Here is an 18,728-nt window from a genome sequence, read left to right as displayed (position 1 = left end):
ACCTCCTCCAACAAGACCACATGTCCTAATACTTCCCAAATAATGCATCAGCTGGAGATCAAGTATTGAAATATATGATCCTGTGAGGGCCGTTCTCATTCAAACCCCCACACCATCTAACCTTTCTTTTTTGGAGGTGTGGGGATAATTGAGATTAGGTCTTACGGTATACACCAGGCTTCCCTTGAATCATGACCTTTCTGCCTTTTCTTCAGAAGTGCTGGGGTTACAACACATATCCCTATATCCCTGTTGCTTGTGTTTTTTGTTTTTTTGAGACAGGGCTCATTTTGTAGTCCAGCTTGGCGTAGGACTGACTTTGTAGCCCACACTGGCCTTGAGTTCTCAGTGGTCCTTCTACTTTGGTCTTCCAAGTACTGAACATAGGCCTCTACTCTTATGGCTGTTCCATTTTCTGCATTTTTGTTTGGGGAGATGCGGAGACTAGACAAATGTCTTGTCAAGGATTAAGAAACAAAAGTGTCTACCAGCTATGTCTCCTACCAGCCAACCCTTGCTAAATGTCAGCTTCAGTTATTCAGGGAAGTCTTTCCCAATCCTGCCACTAGAGGGGGTGGCTCTGGTATTGATGATGAATGATTTTTGTGGAAAAAGCTGTTCTATTGGCAAAGAAGAAAGTGTTGTGATGGCTAAATGGGGAGAGATGAAGATAGATAAACAACAAAAGTCTGCTAAGTAATCATACTTGAAAATAAAATAGCTATAGGAAAAAAATTTCCCTAATCTCATGTGGTTCTGAAATAGCAATAAGAAACAAGTTAGCCAGAAGAGAATATGTGACTAATAAATGGGTCATGTTTTCACATAAAGATTTGATGAAAACTGAGTTCTACTTAGTTCTAATTGCTAATGTCTAGTGGATTTTAAACATGACTCAAGTGTGAAATATTTTAAGCATACAAATATGCAGAATAATACAGACTGCCATTATAATGTGCCCAGTCTGTCTATGCTAATCACATGCTCTATCACTGAACTACATACCCAGCTGAATTTGATCAGGTCGCTCATTTAGGAACTAAATACCAGCACTTCTTTTTTTTTTTTTTTTTTTTTTTTTGGTTTTTATGAGACAGGGTTTCTCTGTATTGTTTTGGAGGCTGTCGGTCCAGCCTGGCCTCAAACTCACAGAGATCTGCCTGCCTCTGCCTCCTGAGTGCTGGGATTAAAGGCGTGCGCCACCACCGCCTGGCAATACCAGCACTTCTTGCTTTAGGCCATGTTGGAGTTCAAATTTACGTATAGAAAAGTAGTACATTTTGACTTTTTACAAATAGCTGTTAGAGGTCAGGTAGGTGGTGGTGGTGGCACATGCCTTTAATTGCAGCACTTGGCAGGCAGAAGCAACCAGATCTCTGTGAATATAAGGCCATCCTGCTCTACAGAGCAAGTTCTAGGATAGCTAGGGCTACACAAAGAAACTCAGTCTTGAAAAAAAAAGTAAAAATATAAATAAATAAATACATAAATAAAAATATAAAAAATAGGAAAAAAAAAGTAGAGGTTGGAGAGATATCTCAGCTGTTGAGTGCTTACTGTTCTTAGAGAGGACTCAGGCTTGGTTTTTAGTTCCAGGGGATCTGATGCTGTTTTCCAACAGTCTTATGCACATACATGGCACACGTAAACTCAGACAGGCAAACATACATACACATAAATAAAATTTAGTATATTTTGGCTAGTTGTGTTGGCACACACTGAGTTTGAGGTCAGGCTGGTCTACATAAGAGAATCCCAGGATAGCCAGGGCTACACAGAAACCCATTCTCAAAAAATATAAAAAATAAAACAACAATAATAACAACAACAAAAAACCTCAACAAAATAAAACAAAAACCCTAAGGAGATAGTCATGCTTGCTTTTAAAGTCATTGGCTTCTTAGAATTTTAAAACAGACCAAAAAAAAAAAACCCAACTCTTTTCAGTATTGTTTTGTTGTATTTTTCATTGTTTTTACATTTTATTTTTTCCTTATCATTGTTTTTTGTTTCTTTTTTTTTTTATTCATTTGCTTCTGTACCATATAACTTGGTGTGTTAGGCTAATAGCATTACCAAAGAGCTCCAGGGAAAAGAGCTAACGCTCAGTAACCTGCAGGACACTTTGAGTGAAGTCAGTCAAGTAAAGGAGACTTTGGAAAAAGAACTGAAGACTTTGGTAAGTACCTGTCGGATGGGGTCTGAACCTCATTGTTTCCATCTTTTCCTACTTAAAAGAACATTCTCCAGTAAAAAATACTGTAGCTATGTCTCTACTTCTTCAAAAATATGGATTTAATTGAGTATATTAGCAGCTGATAAATGCCTTCAAGGGAACTGGATCAAATCAAACTGGCAGTGAAAGGTACGTGCTAACTTTTCTTTAAAAGAAGTCCTTTTCCTCTGGTAAAGCAGTTGCACAGTTGTTGGCTGCTAGTTTTAGGAAACACAGACGGATCTTCCCGCTTGCACATCCAGCGTGGTCAGGGTGCACGGAACTTCTTTCCCTCACGTGCCTGCAGCGTCTCCTTTTGACTGTGGGCAGCAACGTCCCTGTCTTCAGTGCCCTCTATTGGCGAGGTGGCGTGCTAGCTAATGGAATTGCTACTGGGTTGTGTTCTGCCTTAGGAAATTATATTTCCTTTTGCATCTTTCCTCTTAATCCCAAATTATGTAGTGGTACAAGGTTTTAATCTCAGCACTCCATAGGCAGAGGCTGGTAGACTCTGTGAGTTCTAAGCAGTCTTGTATACGGAGCAAGCTCTAGACCAGCCAAAGCTACATAGTGAGATCCTGTCTCAAAAACACAAAACCAAAACTGACTAAAGGTACCACCCCACCAGGTTGTAAAGAACCAAAAACTTTTGTCACTTTTCTTCCCCCTTCCTTTGCCTCCTACACCATAATTTTACCTTAGTTGAGGCTGATAATTGTGGACCTTGGGATTCATGTAAGCTTGCAGAGAACCTAGGTAGCTTCTCAGGAGCAGTTGTCCCAGCTGCTCCATATTCCTCCCTGTTACTGTGCTACTTCTCTTATCACAGTGGTGAAGTATTGTTTCTTATGTAAATGTCTGGGTTACAGTTTTCTATTTTTCTCATTCTAATTCTGCAGCAGACTGGTCTGAAACTCACTCAGCTATGTAGCCCAGGCTGTCCTAAAACTCATAGCAAACTCATAGTAGACTACTCTGGGCTTTTGACAGCTGGGATTATAGGCATGAGCACAATTTTCTACCTAATACAAAGATTTTATTTAATTTTAATTATGTGTGGCAAGAGCATTCATGGGTGGTATGTGCACATTGATTGCAATACTTGTGGAGGTCAGAAGAGGGCATCAGATTCCCTAGAGTTGGAGTTACAGGTGGCTGTGGGCTGCCTGCTGTGGGTGCTGGGATCTAAACTTGGGTCCTGTGCAAAAGCAGTAAGCACTAGCACTCTTGACCACTAGGCCATCTCTCTAGCCCCAAATTTCTACTTTTAAAAATAGCTATATTGGGCCAGGTGATGGTAGCACATGCATTTAATCCCAGAACTCAGGAGGTAGAGGCAGGCAGATCTCTGAGTTTGAGGCCAGCCTGGTCTACAGAGCAAATTCCAGAACAGCTAGGGCTGTTACACAGAGAAACCCTCTCTCTAACCACCCCACTCAAAAAGACTATATTATTCATCATACTACTATTCACATATAGCTATGTAAATTTAAATTGCTACATTTAGTACAATTTAGTTTCTCTGTTGCATTTTAGGTTCTTAGTAGCTACATTGCAGAAGGTTCTGTTGGACAGTCCTGGTATATAATAAATAAATTACATTAAAAATGGTCTCCGAATTAGTTTATGATTTTTTTTTTTGAGACAGGGTCTCTCTGTAGCTCTGGCTGTCCTGGAACTTACCATGTAGACCAGGCTGGCCTTGAACTCACAGAGATCCATGTCCCTCTACCCTCTGAGTGCTGACTCTTAAGGCTTGTATCACCATATCTGGCTATTTTGTGATTTGGAGTCCTTTAAGAAAATGTTTTAGAGGCTGGTGAGATGGCTCAGTTGGTAAAGATGTGAGCCCTGGTACCTGTCTAGTAGAAGGAGACAATTGGCTGCAGAAAGTTGTCTTTTGACCTCCACATGCACACCATGGCGCAAGTGCCTACACGCGTACACACAATAACTTTTAAAACAAAGTAAATGGGACTGCAGAGATGGCTCAGTGGTTAAGAGCAGTTGTTGCTCTTTCAGGGGACCAGAGTTCAGTTCCCAGGAGCCATGTCAGACAACTCAAAACAGCTTGTAACTCCAGTTTTAGGGGATTTGGCACACACCTGTGGCCCCAAGGGCACCCACACATAATTAAGTGTACATATACACATAACACCTACACATAATTAAAAATAACTTAATCTTTTTTTTTTGAGATATGGTTTCTCTGTAATCCTGTAGATCATGGTAGCCCCAAACTCAGAGATCAATTGCCTCTGTCTCCCAGTGCTGGGTTTAAAGACATGGGCCACATCTAGCATAACATTAAATCTTTTTTTGTTTGTTTTTCGAGACAGGGTTTCTCTGTATTGTTGGAGCCTGTCCTGGAACTGGCTCTGTAGACTAGGCTGGCCTCGAACTCATAGCACTCCTCCTGCTTTTGCCTCCCCCGTGCTGGGATTAAAGGTGTGTGCCACCAATGCCTGGCGAGTTACTTTAGAAAACAATGTAAGCGTATTCCTCTACGTGCTCTTGGAGGAACACATGCCACCTGAAGCCTGGCTTTGTGAGCAACACAAATGGGCACTCTGTGGGCTTAGGCTAGCTTATGTGCCCATCTTTTAATAGTCTCTGTTAGAAATATTCATTAAAGTATTGTTGGGATGCTGGAGAGATTGCTCGGTTGTTGAGAGCACTGGCTGTTCTTGTAGAGGACTCAGGTTCTGTTCACAGCACCCACACGGTGGCTCACAACCATCCACTACTCTGGTTCCAGGGTATCTGGTATCCTCTTTCTGCCCTCTGTGGGCACCAGGCATGCATGCAGTGCATAGACATACATCCAGGCAAAACACTCACACACATAAAATAATTAATCTTTTAAAAGATCCCATGTTACAGTTACATCAAAATTTATTTCAGGAAAACCAGAGAAGTTCTTTTAGCTTGACTTGCCGTCATGTTTAGAGCAGGAGGCCTTCAGCAGTAGGTGAAGACAGGTGGAGCGTCTGCTTATAAAGTTGTGGACAAAGTTTAGTTCAGGTTCCTCTGGGTGCTCTCTCAGCAGACAGAAATCCAGAGCTCTGCCCATTGTCCGGACAGATGCTTTTCTTCTCCCCCCCCCTTTTTTTTTTGTACAAAGGATTCAGCCTAGGGCCTTGCCCTTGTTAGGTAAGAGTAATGCCACTAAGCTACATCCCCATCCCTCAGGCAGGTTTCAGAGGAGAAAACAGCTCTTGAAGGGTTAGTCATGACAAAGCATCTTCCTGCAGCATATATATAAATGTGTATGAACCAACTTACATATATATGCCCAGTCATATACTTGTGAACAAACATATATGCATGCATATACATGCAAACTTACTGGTATGTGCACATGTGTACAATACACAGTTGGTAGTTCATTGGTGTTTTCATGTTTTAGGTGCATAGTCTTAATGCAAAAAAATAAATACTATTGTAACTGATAGGCATGTTTGGTCTATTGGCTGAGATCCTTGTGTGATCAATATCTGATTCTTTTTCTTTAGAAAGAAAAATTTGCAGGTGTTTCAGAGGAGGCCATCTCTGTTCAGAGAAGTATGCAAGGTATGTCTCACTGAAGTTTGAGCAGAGTTTTTTATTTTGTCTGTGTCATTAGGTGGCTGGGGCCTGGCTTCGGGATTGCTTAGTGTAGCTAATGTCATCATTTTGGAAGTTATACAATATACAGAAAAACTGCATTCCATTGGTTTCCCAAATCTTCAAACTCCGGAAATAGTCATTTCTTCTTTTGACCTAAAGCTTATTGAGTGTTGCTGAGAAGGATGATCTTAACTGAGCTTTTGGTAAGCTTTGGGTTTTGACTGGAAGAAGGAAAGAGATGCCTAGGAAAGGCATAGGGCCTCCCTGTCATTGTGGTGTGTGACTGGTAGGGTCCTCAGAGCTCGTCAGCATATGCTTGGTTGTGTTGTAAGCCAGCCAAGCTCTGGGGGACCTATTAAATGTGATATATATTCAACTTTTAATTTTATCCTAATAGACACTGTAAATAAGCTGCACCAAAAGGAGGAAGAGTTTAACACATTGTCTTTTGAACTGGAGAAGTTGAGAGGAAATTTAACAGGTAAGGTGATGTCATCTGGTGACAAGCCATTAAATACAGTAGGGTATCTAGGATAAGAGTTTATGTTACAGTCACAGACACTGCATCACTCTGTGTGCCAGCCTAACACTTGGTCTGCAGCTCTGAGCATTCCCTCTTTCCTCTGTTTTATACAAAAACAAGATCTACCACTGCTGCTGTCCTGGTTCAGTGTTTCACACAGACGACCACACAGATGACCGATTACTTCCTGTTCTACCCTTGCCCTTTTGTTTCTTCTCCATAGTGGCCAGAGAGTCAGATCACGTGACCTTTCTTCCGGCTCACTCACTAGAGGTGCAGTCCTTGCCCATCAAACCCCACGTCTGTAGGAGTTTGTCTCAGGCTCCTCTTCCCCGCACCCACTGCACTCTGGCCGTATCTGCCTCCTTGCTTTTGTTGGACATGTCAAGCCACATGCTGCTTGGGAGCCTTTGACTTGCTTCCTGCTTCCTATCCTTTCTTCAGGTCTTTGCTTAAATGTTACCAATTCAAAGGGTTCCATGTAATATTTTACTTATCCCCAGGATAAGGATACATTCAATAAATTTTTCTTGCTCTTAACATAGTGGTGCTATTTCTTTTCTATATATATTCAGATATGGAGGCAAAATTTAGAGAGAAAGATGAAAGAGAAGAGCAGCTGGTAAAGGCAAAGGAAAAATTAGAAAATGACATTGCAGAAATAATGAAGATGTCAGGAGATAACTCTTCTCAGCTGACAAAGATGAACGATGAATTACGTCTGAAGGAAAGGTACGTCTGACTGCCAGAGAGTACGCCTGTTGTAGAGTAGGCTCAGTAGAGAACTAAAGGCTCTGGGTTGCTGGGTGGGCATAATCCTAGCACTTGAGAGGCAGAGGTAGGTGGATCTCTGTGAGCTCAAAGCCAACCTGGTCCACAAAGTGAGTTCCAGGACAGCCAGGGCCACATAGTGAGACCCTGTCTTTGTTGTTGTTGTTGTTGTTCTGAGACAGGGTTTCTCTGTAGTCAAAAGTCATTCCTCTAGATCTTCAATCCCCTTTAAAGATAGGGTCTCAGTGGCTTGGAACTCGTTAAGTAGGCTACACTAATGGCATTGGTTTGTCTCTGCTTCCCTAGTGCTGGGGTTGTAAGCACGCACCACCACACCTGGCTTTTTACTTGTGTTCTGGGATTGCACTTGGGCCCATAGCTTGCAAAACAAATACGTTAATATCTCCCCAGAACCTAGCTGGTGCTCTTTAAGCAAGAATTATTTATGGTAATTACCAGTTTTTCTTTTCCCAATAGGCACTTAAATGACTTTTCGTAACCTACTCTGCTGAAAATGTGAAACTTATTTTCTTTAATATTTTTCTTGAATTTTTTAGATTAAAAAGACCTTTAATAAATATTTTAAGATTGGTTTATTTTGTGTGAATGTGTCTCTTGCCTATGCATCTTTAAATGCACCATGTGCATGCAGTGCTGCAGAGGTCAGAAGAGGGCGTCAGACCCCACAAACTGGAGTTATGGATGGTTGTGAGCCTGCTTATCTGATTTGAGACAGGGTCTCTGTGTAACCCTGGCTGTCCTGGAGCTTACTGTATAGACCACACTGACCTTCAACTCCCAGGAATCTACCTGCCTCTGTCCCCAGTGCTGGGATAAAAGGTGTGTACCACCACACTTGGCCTAATATATTTATCTCAACTCATATTTCTTTATTGATCTATTAATATATAGTAGTAAATTCTTGCAATTGTAGTAATTGTTACTCTAAATGTATTTATAACAGTTAAAATTCTCCAAGCAGGTAATTTTCAGATTTGTCTTGGTTTCAGATGTAATTACTCATAAATTATACAACCTGATACAGTTGTTTTTTATAGTATATTTCTAATATAACTCTTCAGTTTAAACATGAAAAATTTGGGTCTGAAGAGATGGCTCAGAGGTTAAGAGCACTGGCTGCTCTTCCAGAGGTGCTGAGTTCAATTCCCAGCAACCACATGGTGTCTCACAGTCATCTGTAATGAGATCTGGTGCCCTCTTCTGTCATGCAGGCATACATGCAGACAGGACACTGTGTACATAATAAATAAATAACTCTTGGCTTCTTGCTGTTTAAAAAAAAAACATGAAAAATCTAGCTGTCAGGATGACTCACTCAGTAGATAAAGTGTTTGATGCACAAGGATTAGAGTTCAGATCCCCAGAATCTAGGTAATCCCAGAGTGCCTACAATGAAATGGCAGGTGGAGATGGGGATCTCCCAGTATGAAGGAGTAAACAAGAAACCCTACTTCAAACATGGTGGAAGATGAGGACTGGAACCCAAGGTTATCTTCTGACCTCCATGTGCTGTATTGTGGTATATGCATGCCTGGACTCACACATGAACAAAACACACATACACATATGCCCATTACATGCACATAGCATATGCACACATATAAGAACTATCTGACAACTTATGTTGAAACTTATTCTAGATCTGTGGAAGAACTACAGCTAAAACTTACAAAGGCTAATGAAAATGCAAGTTTTCTGCAGAAAAGTATAGGGGAAGTTACTCTTAAAGCTGAACAGACCCAGCAGGAAGCAGCTAAAAGGCATGAAGAAGAAAAGAAAGAATTGGAGGAAAAATTGTTGGAACTGGTAAGGAGACATGAAGGGGACTGCTGGAAACATGCATGGGTCGTCATTGTGTGGCCAGGTGCCTTACCCCTTCCTTTGGGTTCTTTAGGAAAAGGAGATGGAAACAAGCCACAACCAGTTTCAGGACCTGAAAGCCAGGTATGAAAAAGCCAGTTCTGAGACAAAAACAAAGCACGAAGAAATCCTGCAGAACGTACAGAAGATGCTGGTAGACACAGAGGAAAAACTGAAGGCTGCTCAAGAGGCGAACAGAGGCCTGATGCAGGACGTGGAGGACCTGAAAATGCAGGCGGACAAAGCCAAAGTATGTTCTGGGGCAGAAATAGTGAAATTGTGTTATGTCTTAGCTAAGTTGCACGTGGAGTCTGCAAGGGAGCTTAGGGGTATGTGTGGTCTGTTACACTCTGCATGCATGGTAGAGTGTTTTACTGCATCTTTTTTGGCTTTCAGTGTTTCATGCCAGCTGTTCTTCCTTGTAGGGGAGGGTAATGGCTATAAGTCTTTCTCCTGAATGTACTATGTAGCCATCATCACCCCCTGTGCTGCTTGTCCCCAGCGGTTACAACCTCTTGCTGTTGCTTGCTTGCAGTAGATTCTCTGTTTAGGAAAGCATCTTTTGGTCTTGGCTGAGCCTGCTTCACCTTACACGAGGGTACAGAGAGACATAGGTCAGAAAAGCAGGAGGCAGAAGCCCAGGGAAGCAAGTAGGCGTTGTAGAGGAGAGCTGGTGGTGAGCAGAGTCTTACAGGAATGTCCCCAGGAGAACTCTGTGAACTTGCTGACAAGCAAGCTGCATTCAAGTAAATCAAGAAAATATCTTATTAGTTGGAAATAGTTAGAACTTGGTATAGAGTTTCACTTTATGGTGTCAGGATTGTATCTGCACCCCAATATGTTCTTTGACTTTGATAACTTAGTAAAGTTTACCCTTTTTACTACTACTATTTAACTTTTTTATTGCCCAAAAATTATTTTGTTTTAAATGTTTATTTTTAATGCATTAGGGAAATGCTTATATATAAGTTTACTAGAAATTATGAAAGAGAACTTGAAACTATTAAAAACTTCTTGTTAGGACTAGGATGTGGCTTAGTTGTAGAGTGCCAGCCTACCCTGCCCTAGTATCAAATCCCAGGACCAAAGCAGAACAGCAATACAAGCCTCACACTACCTTCTGTTAATTAAGAGAACCATGATGTAGTACATATCAAGTGTAATGGGTGTATTTTCCCCTCTTCTACATGTTGTCAGAGTTTTTTCCTGTGCCCTCTTTCTCAAAAAACACCCCAGCTTGATACATCAATTAATGATAGATATGATTCCCATGTTTGATGATATCTGTGTGGTCCCCCGTGTCTCAAACGCTTTCAGTTTTATGGACTACACCACAGCATTCTAATGGCTTGTGTGAAGCTGCACTGACTTTGGCAGTTTTATATAAAAACCTTTTGGTTAAAATATCAGGATTATTCCTTTTACAAACGTGTCATCTGGATACTTGATTTTAGTGAGTTACAAACTCTAGAGAGTCTGTTGAGACCTCAGTGTGTCTCCCCAAGGAAGGTTGTGTGTGCAGTCTGTAAGCTTTATGCAACACTTCAGGAGGCCACTGAGCCAGAAAGCCAGTGACTCAGAACTCTGCTGTTTATCCCAGTAGCCACTAGCTGGATGAGACTGTGCAGAGCTAAGTTTGTGCACCAGAAAACTCAGCCCTCTAGGTACATCCAGTGCATGCTGAGAGCTTACTGGTCACATGTCTACCATGTACAGGAGCATAAATAACATGTTATCATTTATTTCATCACAGAAAATTCTGGGTAGTGCCAATATAGACATCATTAACTCATCTTATAAAAAGTACATTTGAAAACATTTCATTGTAGCCAGCAAAGCCTAGAAATCAGTCTGCACTTGAGTAATGTATGTGTGTTACTGGGACTGACACTTTTAGCCTGTTGACTCCCCTTCCTACTAGGGAAGGGTTTAAACACTGATAGAGTTTCCTTTGCTACCTCTCATTTTGATTAAAAATACCCACCTACTTATAGTTCACTGACTTGTTTTTGAAAATTCTATGAATCTTTTCTGAGAGATAATCAGACAGAACAGTAGGAAAGTCTTATCCATAGTGTGAAAACCAAACAAGTTTTCAGAAATGATGTCACACATCAGTTCAAAGAGAAAAAGCTAATAGGCACTTTGCAGTTAATTTTGCTTTGTATTATCCTTTTATGCAGTACTTTTCTAGTTTTTATCCCTTTGTTATTCAGGTGGTTTTTATGAAGCTTATTGTAGAAAATTCTAAACTTTCATGCCTTAGGCTACATTAAGTTATTTGGGCTTGCATTTGTCTGCTTGATTTCATTTTGTTCCCATTCTTTCCATCTTTTGTCCCTGTAGTCTCTAACTTGTTTGTTAACATCAGCCAAAAAAGAGATTGAAGTAATGTCAGAAGAGCTGAGGGGTCTGAAGTCAGAGAAGCAGCTTCTTGTGCAGGAGGCCAATGCTTTACAGTTAGAGAAAGGCTCACTTTTATCAAAGCTTGTAGAAGCGGAGACCAAGATAACTTTGCTTCAGGAAGACCAGCAGAAACTGTGGGCAGTAAATGAAACCCTCCACTTAGAGAAGGAGAAAGTCTCAGAAGAAAAGCAAGTTGCTGAGAAGCGTTATCAGCAGGAGCATCGGGATAAAGAGTCCCTGGCGGCTGAGAGAGAGAAACTGCTTAAGGAAATCAGTGCTGTGCAGGAGGAGCTCCTGAAGATGCACATGGAGAACGACGCCCTGGAAGCCTCCAAGGTGAGCATGCAGGTGCTCATCGAGGAGCTCCGCTTTTGCAAGGATAAGCTGATGGCCATGTCGGAGAAGGCCCGGGCAGAGAAAGAGCACCTGGAGGGGCAGGTCAAGAAGCTCACTGCCGAAAACATGTTCTTGTCGAAAGACAAAGATGATGTCATTCAGAAACTTCAAAGCGCTTATGAGGAGCTTGTCAAGGACCAGAAAGCCTTGGTCCAGGAGATCGACGAGCTCACGACTGAGAAGAAGTCAGCCGCGGAGAAGCAGATGAGCCTGGATAACACCTGCCTCACCCTAAAGGCAGAGCGGGAGAACCTTCTCCAGAGTAACAGAGACCTGCAGTTTGAGAAGGACACGCTGCGCCAGGGCCAGGAGAAGCTAAGCGCCAGCCTGGAGGCCACTTTGCAGGTCAAACAGCTGCTCACCACGGAGGCGGAGACCCTGCGCGCGCAGCTGGACTGTACCAGCAAAGCGCTGAGGAAGGCGGAGCTGGACATGAGACAGCTTCAGACCACCAACGCAAGCCTCACGAAGCTCCTGGAAGAGATTAAGACCTGTCGGGCAATCACAGACTCGGAGTGTGTCCAGCTTCTCCACGAGAAGGAGAGTTTGGCAGCCTCTGAGAGGAAGCTCCTGGCGGAGAAAGAGGAACTGCTAAGTGAAAATAGAACCCTCTCTGAAAAACTCAGCAAGCACTCGGAAGAGGCCACTCATCTTGAGATGAGCCTAAATGAGAAGATCACGTACTTGACTTCTGAGAAGGAGATGGCTTGTCAGAAAATCGCTAGGCTTAAAAAGCAGCAGGATAGTCTCTTGAAAGAAAAATCAGCACTAGAGACGCAGAATGGAGATTTACTTGCTGAGAGGGAAAATTCTATCAAAGCCGTAGGTGATCTTAAAAGAAAGTGTGACCAAGAGGCTGCAAACAGGCGAGTGGCTGTGCAGGAGAAGATGAAGCTGCTCGGCAGCATCGATGCTCTGAAGAAAGAGCTTCAGGAGAGAAAGAAGGAAAACCAAGAGCTGGCCAACAGCAAGTGTGACCTCTCCCTGATGCTGAAAGAGGCTCAGGATGCCAGAAGGAATCTGGAAAAAGAGCACACTAACATGATGCAAGCCAAGGAGAGCTTGAATGCTGAGCTGAAGACTTGCTGCTGTGAGAAGAACATCTTGCTGAGGGATGGCTTGAACCTGCAGGAAGAGTGTCAGAAATTAAAGGAGGAGATCCGTGAACTTCAACAGACGTTAATCCTAGAGAAAGAGGCCAGGGCAAAGGAAAACGAGACTTCTTTATATGAAAACAACAAACTTCATGGGAGAATGGTGCTCTTGGAGGAGGAGATAAAGGGGTTGAGGGCATGTACTGAGCAGCTCCAGACTGAGAATTTTACACTTGTCCAAGAAAAGACAAACTCAGAGCAAAAAGTAGTGGAAATCATTAAGGAAAAGGAGCTCCTGAGTGCAGAAACAGCTCAGCTCGCTGCCAACATTGAGACTCTCAAAAGTGACTTTGCTGCCCTTTCCAAGTCCAAGTTAGAATTGCAAGAACTACACAGCTGCCTCACCAAGATCCTGGATGACCTCCGCCTGAATCACGAGGTGGCCGTGACCGAGAGAGCCGAGGCGCTTCAGGACAAGAAGAACCTCCTGGCTGAGAAACGAGAACTGATGCTGAGAAATGGAGAGGTCCTGAAGGAGAAGGAGAAGCTGGAAGAGAGCTACTTCATCCTCCAGAAAGAGATTAGCCAGCTGGCCCAAACCAACAGCCACATTTCAGCCAACCTCTTAGAATCCCAAAGTGAAAACCGCACTTTGAGAAAAGACAAGAGCAAGCTTACCCTTAAAATTAGAGAGCTTGAGACCCTTCACACATTCACGGTAAAGTGAGAAGTTTGAGTATTGAACACCCAGACTCCTCACTAACTGCATTAACACTAGTGGCTTAGATGATTTTTCTTCTTTGCAACCTAAGGAAATGCACCTAAGTAAGCCAACTATGTGTGTATGTCCTGCTCTCCATTACAACCAGGAAGGCAGATTTCATTACTGAATGTCTAATTGTAGTCTCCCTTCATTTCAGAAAGACCTGGAAACTGTGAATAAAAAAGATTCATTTCTTTTTTCCTTTAAGGAGAAGCTTTGTTAACTGCAATAGTTAACTATTTTTTGGAGATTTCAGAGCAGTGTTAGAATGTGCACACACTGAAATACAGTCTACTATTTGGTTTTTATTTCATTCATTATATCTGTCCATTTGGAGGTGGAGGATTCCACTGAAATCTCTGTGGCTGATAGTAGAACATGTAGAATACAAAATTCTCATGAACATTATTAAACCTACCAAATGAAATTATAATTAATCATCTTTAAAAAGTTTTATGATTATTTTTGATACTCAGTAGCTAAGAATTTGTATTCCTATATATACATCTTTTTTATTCACAGACACAGTTGTATTCATTGCTCAGTTTCTCTCAGATTTTTTTCCCATTTCATGCTTCTCATGGATCACTTGAGCCTTAAGTTATAATTGCCCAAATAATTTATATTATATGAAAACGTCTTAGCTTAAATTGAGTGAGCCCTAAATAGTGAGTGAAATAGCCAGAAAAGTACTCTGCACATACAGCAATAAATTGAGAGCCATTCAGTTATATAGGGTCGTTATTCTTCATCATCACCAAATAGCCTGTTAAATATGAGTCAGAACAGGGAGCACATGCTTGCAGTAGAACTTGGAACTTGGATGTAGGTTTAGAAGGATGTGAGAACATGGAGATGGTTTCAGAGTTGACTTCATGAAAAATGCCATGGGAAGGGTCCGTTACCTTGTTCTTCACAGTTCAGACCCTTCCCGTCTTGGCTTGTTTGCTTTAGGGTTGCTGACTCTCACTCTCTGTGTGCTGCGTAGCTACACAGACTCTGAGGGCTGCCTCGGCAGTGCCTTTTCAGTGCCCCTAACGGTGCCAGGAGAGAGTGCCCTTTCCACATCCTCACTGTGTCTCCTTGTGCTCAGGCTTCTCAGACTGCAGAAGACGCCATGCAGATCATGGAACAGATGACCAAGGAGAAGACAGAAACGCTGGCCTCCTTGGAGGATACCAAGCAGACAAACGCAAAACTGCAGACTGAAGTAAGCAGATTTCAGTTCCATTTGTTTGTTCCAAGCACAGCCTCCCAACTTCATGGAGTGTTCGGTCACTTACCTCTAATGTCTTTTTGAAGTGTGGACAGGTTTGATATATGTTAGAGTTGAATGTACACCATGCCATGGTAATGTTGAATAAAATGCATTACTTCATTATTTACTTAATAGCACTAAACTTCTTGAACTCAAGGTGACACTAGATATGGCAGTGCGTGCCTGTGGACACAGTACTTGGGAGATGGCAGCAGAAGGCTAGTCTGAGCTACATGAGATCCTGTCTAAACAAGCAACCCACCCCAAAAATGAAAAGAAAGCTCTAATATTGTGGCATCTTAGATAAATGCTTAGTGATGATACTTTCTGTTTTCATATCCTTCCTTTTTATTCTACATATTTCCCCCCTCAACTTTCTCCTAATTTGGAGCTACCAGATGCCATTTCCCAGCCCCCATATAGGCTTTTTCTTGGCCTAGTTCAGTATTTACCTCTTTTTGTGTTATCTTGAATGAGTCATTTCTAGAGCTGGGACAAATTGGTGACATCAGGTTATTTTTGTTCTGTCTACAAGTAGCATTTCCCTTTGGGCCTTTCCTTGATACTTTGTTTCCATCTTCCCAGCTCTTAAAAATCCTTCCTGAAAAGCTACTATCTGAAAAGTCATTTGCTTTATTGACATTGGCTGTGAAGTTCTATATAGCTTCTTGTGCTTTTTAAAGTCACAGGCAGGTAAAATATTCAGAAAGTTGAAAGGAAGGGACTTCCAGGTAGAATAGGTACATGAAGACCAGGACTCCTCATGCAAAGCTAAAGATTATGACCTTCTAAAATGGATATTTGAGGTAATTAGGGTAAATAAAAGATTACAGAATGCACTTAGATGCAATTTAAAATTAGAAACCCAAAATAGAAGATTTTCCTAGTGGATGGGGTCAGGCAGAATTGTGTCCTTCCTCAGTGTATCTGTTATTACCAGACCACAAGGTGGACAAGCTGTTTCCTGGGGCCCATTACAATGCTTTATTTTCTTCATTCATAAATCTAGGATGTTAAAGAACATTAAAAGGAAGGTAATGTTAAAATTAACAGGTACTTTCTGGATTTCTGGTTGATGGCATGTGACATGGTAAAGGCAGGCAGCGCCCTCCTCTGGCTATAAACGATAAGGACATAAAACCCCAATTGCTAGCCTGGCCCCAGAATCGCATCTTGTATGGTGGATGAGTAGAACAAGTTCTGTCCTTGGTAGATACTCCATTCCTAGAATTCCAACTACCTGCCAGAACTTCTGATCAGTCAACTCCTGCTAATGAAATGCCTGACTTGCCCACTAGAGGGCAGGCAGGCTCCAAGGGGGCTGCAGGACAGTGGTGGAATGGACTATGATGCAGTCTCATTCTTCCTCTTCATAGAAATTGCAGATGGATAACAATTTCCTCCAGTTGACAAATGGTTGGTTCAAATAAACAAATTTTTGTAATGATAGTTAGGTAAGTTTAGAACTGACATTGATTGAAAGTATCTCCTACATTACTAGTCAGTGAAGGGAGGGAAGGGGTTTTTGTTTGATTATAAAGATTGATCCTTGATAATATCACTGTTTGACAATTCACTTCTTGCTTTTTAAAGATAGATTGTTTTGAATGGCAACCTAAGTACTTACTGAGGACTATACAGGAAACTAAGAAACAAACATAACCACACAAGATTAAAGAAAGCTTCTGTTTTGATGTACGATGGTATTTTGGTTTGACATTTTGGCCAGATGTATGGGAAATGAAGGACAGAAGGAGGAGGAGATATGCAGTGTATAATCAACTTGTCTTTTTTTTTTTTTCCTCTGTATTGTTTTGAAAGCTGTTCTGGAACTCGCTCTATAGACCAGATTGGCCTCAAACTCACAAAGATCTGCCTGCCTCTGCCTCACGAGTGCTGGGATTAAAGGCGTGCGCCACCAAAACCTGGCTCAACTTGTCATTTGTAATCTCTTCTCTGGATGACTCCCTGACACTTATTACAAATGACTCATTTCATCTATTTTTAAACACATGTTTTCCTGAGTCATTTATCTAGCTATATCACTAAAAAATGAAATAATTTCATCAGTTTTTTCTCTTTAAGCTGGACACACTTAAAGAAAACAACTTGAAAAATGTAGAAGAGCTGAACAAATCAAAAGAACTTCTGAATGTAGAGAACCAGAAAATGGAAGAATTCAAGAAAGAAATGTAAGTTTCTCCTTCGAGGGAAATTATTTTCAGGGTTTCTTTTCCTTTTTTTTTTTTTTTTTTTTTTTGAGACAGAGTTTCTCTGTGTAGCACTTGCTGTCCTGGAACTTGCTCTGTAGACCAGGCTGACCTCGAACTCACAGAGATCCACCTGCCTCTGCCTCCAGAGTGCTGGGATTTGTGTAGGATCAATGTCATACTTACAAAGGGATAGATGGTGGCTCGGTGCAGGTGTAGAGGGCATGTTTAGCATGTGGGAGGTGTTGAGTCTTGAGGCAAGGGTGGGGGCGGGAGAGGAAGGTTGTCCTTACAGCTGGGTATGGTGGTGCGTGCCTGTAATCCCTGAAATCAGGAACAGAAGCCAGAGGATCACTCTAAGTTTCAGGTCAGCCGGTGCTATCTAGTGAGAACCTATCTCACCACTACCCCCAATTTGTCTTTGTGCCCTGCTTCATGCCTTTGAGGAGTGGGAGTAAAAGACAGTGAGGTGCCAGTTGCTGTCCTAGTAATGGACGCCTGTCTTTCTTGTGATCCTGCACTAAGGGAAGTTGCTGAGATGAGAGAGAAACAGGCCCTATGCCAGGACTGCTTTAGATTCTCTCTGCCCACCAAGCCTGAGGAAAGTCCTTCTTCCTGCCCTTGACAGGGCACCCCATGGCTGGATCCTAACTTTGTGTAGAAACTAGTGGAAGGAGGCCTGGGGAGTTGGTGAAAAGGCCTGGCCAGTGACTCTGCCCTTGTCTTGGCCTCACTTCAAGGCTAGGACATCTGCTTTCAAAGGACTGTGTGAGGAGAACAGTACTTCTTGGGTTGTTTTGCATTCCTTAATTGCTTTCTTCAGTTCCTAAAGCTAGAGAATGAGCAGTTGCTTGTGTGTGAGTGTGTGTGTGTGTGTGTGTCTGGTTACCATGCCCTCCAGAACTGTGGTGGTATCTGTCCCCACCTGATGGAATTGTGCTGCCTGACCAAGCTTCCTCTTGGCCATTGCTCTTACAACTGGAAAACCAGCGCTTAATTTCAGCAGGAGAACAACAATGAAGTAGCCTCCCATTGTTGTGTGACTTTCTATCTTAGAGGTGACAAAACAGCCTGGCGGTGGTGGCGCACGCCTCTAAAATCCCAGCACTCGGGAGGCAGAAGCAGGTAGATGTCTGTGAGTTCGAGGCCAGGCTGGTCTACAGAGCTAGTTCCAGGACAGCCTCCAACGCCACAGAGAACCCCTGCCTTGAAAAACCTGAAAAAAAAAATTAAAAGAAGTGACTAAACAGTTCAATTTTTATCTCTACATGGCTGGTTTTGTAAGATATCTAGACTTTATTTAACTTAATCTGTTTTGAAAAACTAAAGCAAGTAAATAAATAGTGTATGAGTAAAATGTAAGTCAGTATCAACAATGTTTACTTTGTCTCATTTTAAAGCTAGCAAATATTTTCTGTCTTGTCCTGTTTTAAAAAAAGTAACTTTAAAATTGGTTAGAGTGGCTGGCTGGGAGATGCTTAGTTGGTAAAATGGTTGCTATGGGAGCATGAAGGCTGATTTTGGACCCCGAGTACCTGTGTAAAAAGCTGGAGTTGGCTGGTGCACACCTGCAGGGCCGGTGCTGGGAAGGCAGCAAAAGGA

The 18,728-nt window shown here is 42.1% G+C and overlaps 1 protein-coding gene across 8 annotated transcripts in view; it reads left to right on the top strand.

The window, feature by feature from the left end:
• Positions 1–18,728, top strand: part of Clip1 (CAP-Gly domain containing linker protein 1) — a 108,530-nt gene that overhangs the window by 57,555 nt on the left and 32,247 nt on the right. For 4 of the 8 annotated variants that reach the window (XM_040731653.1, XM_040731652.1, XM_040731651.1 and 1 more), the window contains 8 exons: positions 2,063–2,179; positions 5,731–5,788; positions 6,222–6,305; positions 6,923–7,079; positions 8,780–8,945; positions 9,034–9,249; positions 14,752–14,868; positions 17,002–17,108. In XM_040731653.1, the coding sequence (XP_040587587.1) occupies positions 2,063–2,179; positions 5,731–5,788; positions 6,222–6,305; positions 6,923–7,079; positions 8,780–8,945; positions 9,034–9,249; positions 14,752–14,868; positions 17,002–17,108 (1,022 nt within the window). Of the gene's footprint in view, positions 1–2,062; positions 2,180–5,730; positions 5,789–6,221; positions 6,306–6,922; positions 7,080–8,779; positions 8,946–9,033; positions 9,250–11,345; positions 13,614–14,751; positions 14,869–17,001; positions 17,109–18,728 lie in introns of all 8 variants that reach the window. The other 4 variants (XM_040731656.1, XM_040731655.1, XM_040731654.1 and 1 more) reach the window with 2 other exon arrangements.

This window comes from Mesocricetus auratus, unplaced genomic scaffold (genome assembly GCF_017639785.1).
Source record: "Mesocricetus auratus isolate SY011 unplaced genomic scaffold, BCM_Maur_2.0 Super-Scaffold_100025, whole genome shotgun sequence".
Lineage (NCBI taxonomy): Eukaryota > Metazoa > Chordata > Mammalia > Rodentia > Cricetidae > Mesocricetus > Mesocricetus auratus.
The sequence above is the reverse complement of the archived record's forward strand: the minus strand, read 5'-3'. Positions and strand labels throughout refer to the sequence as shown.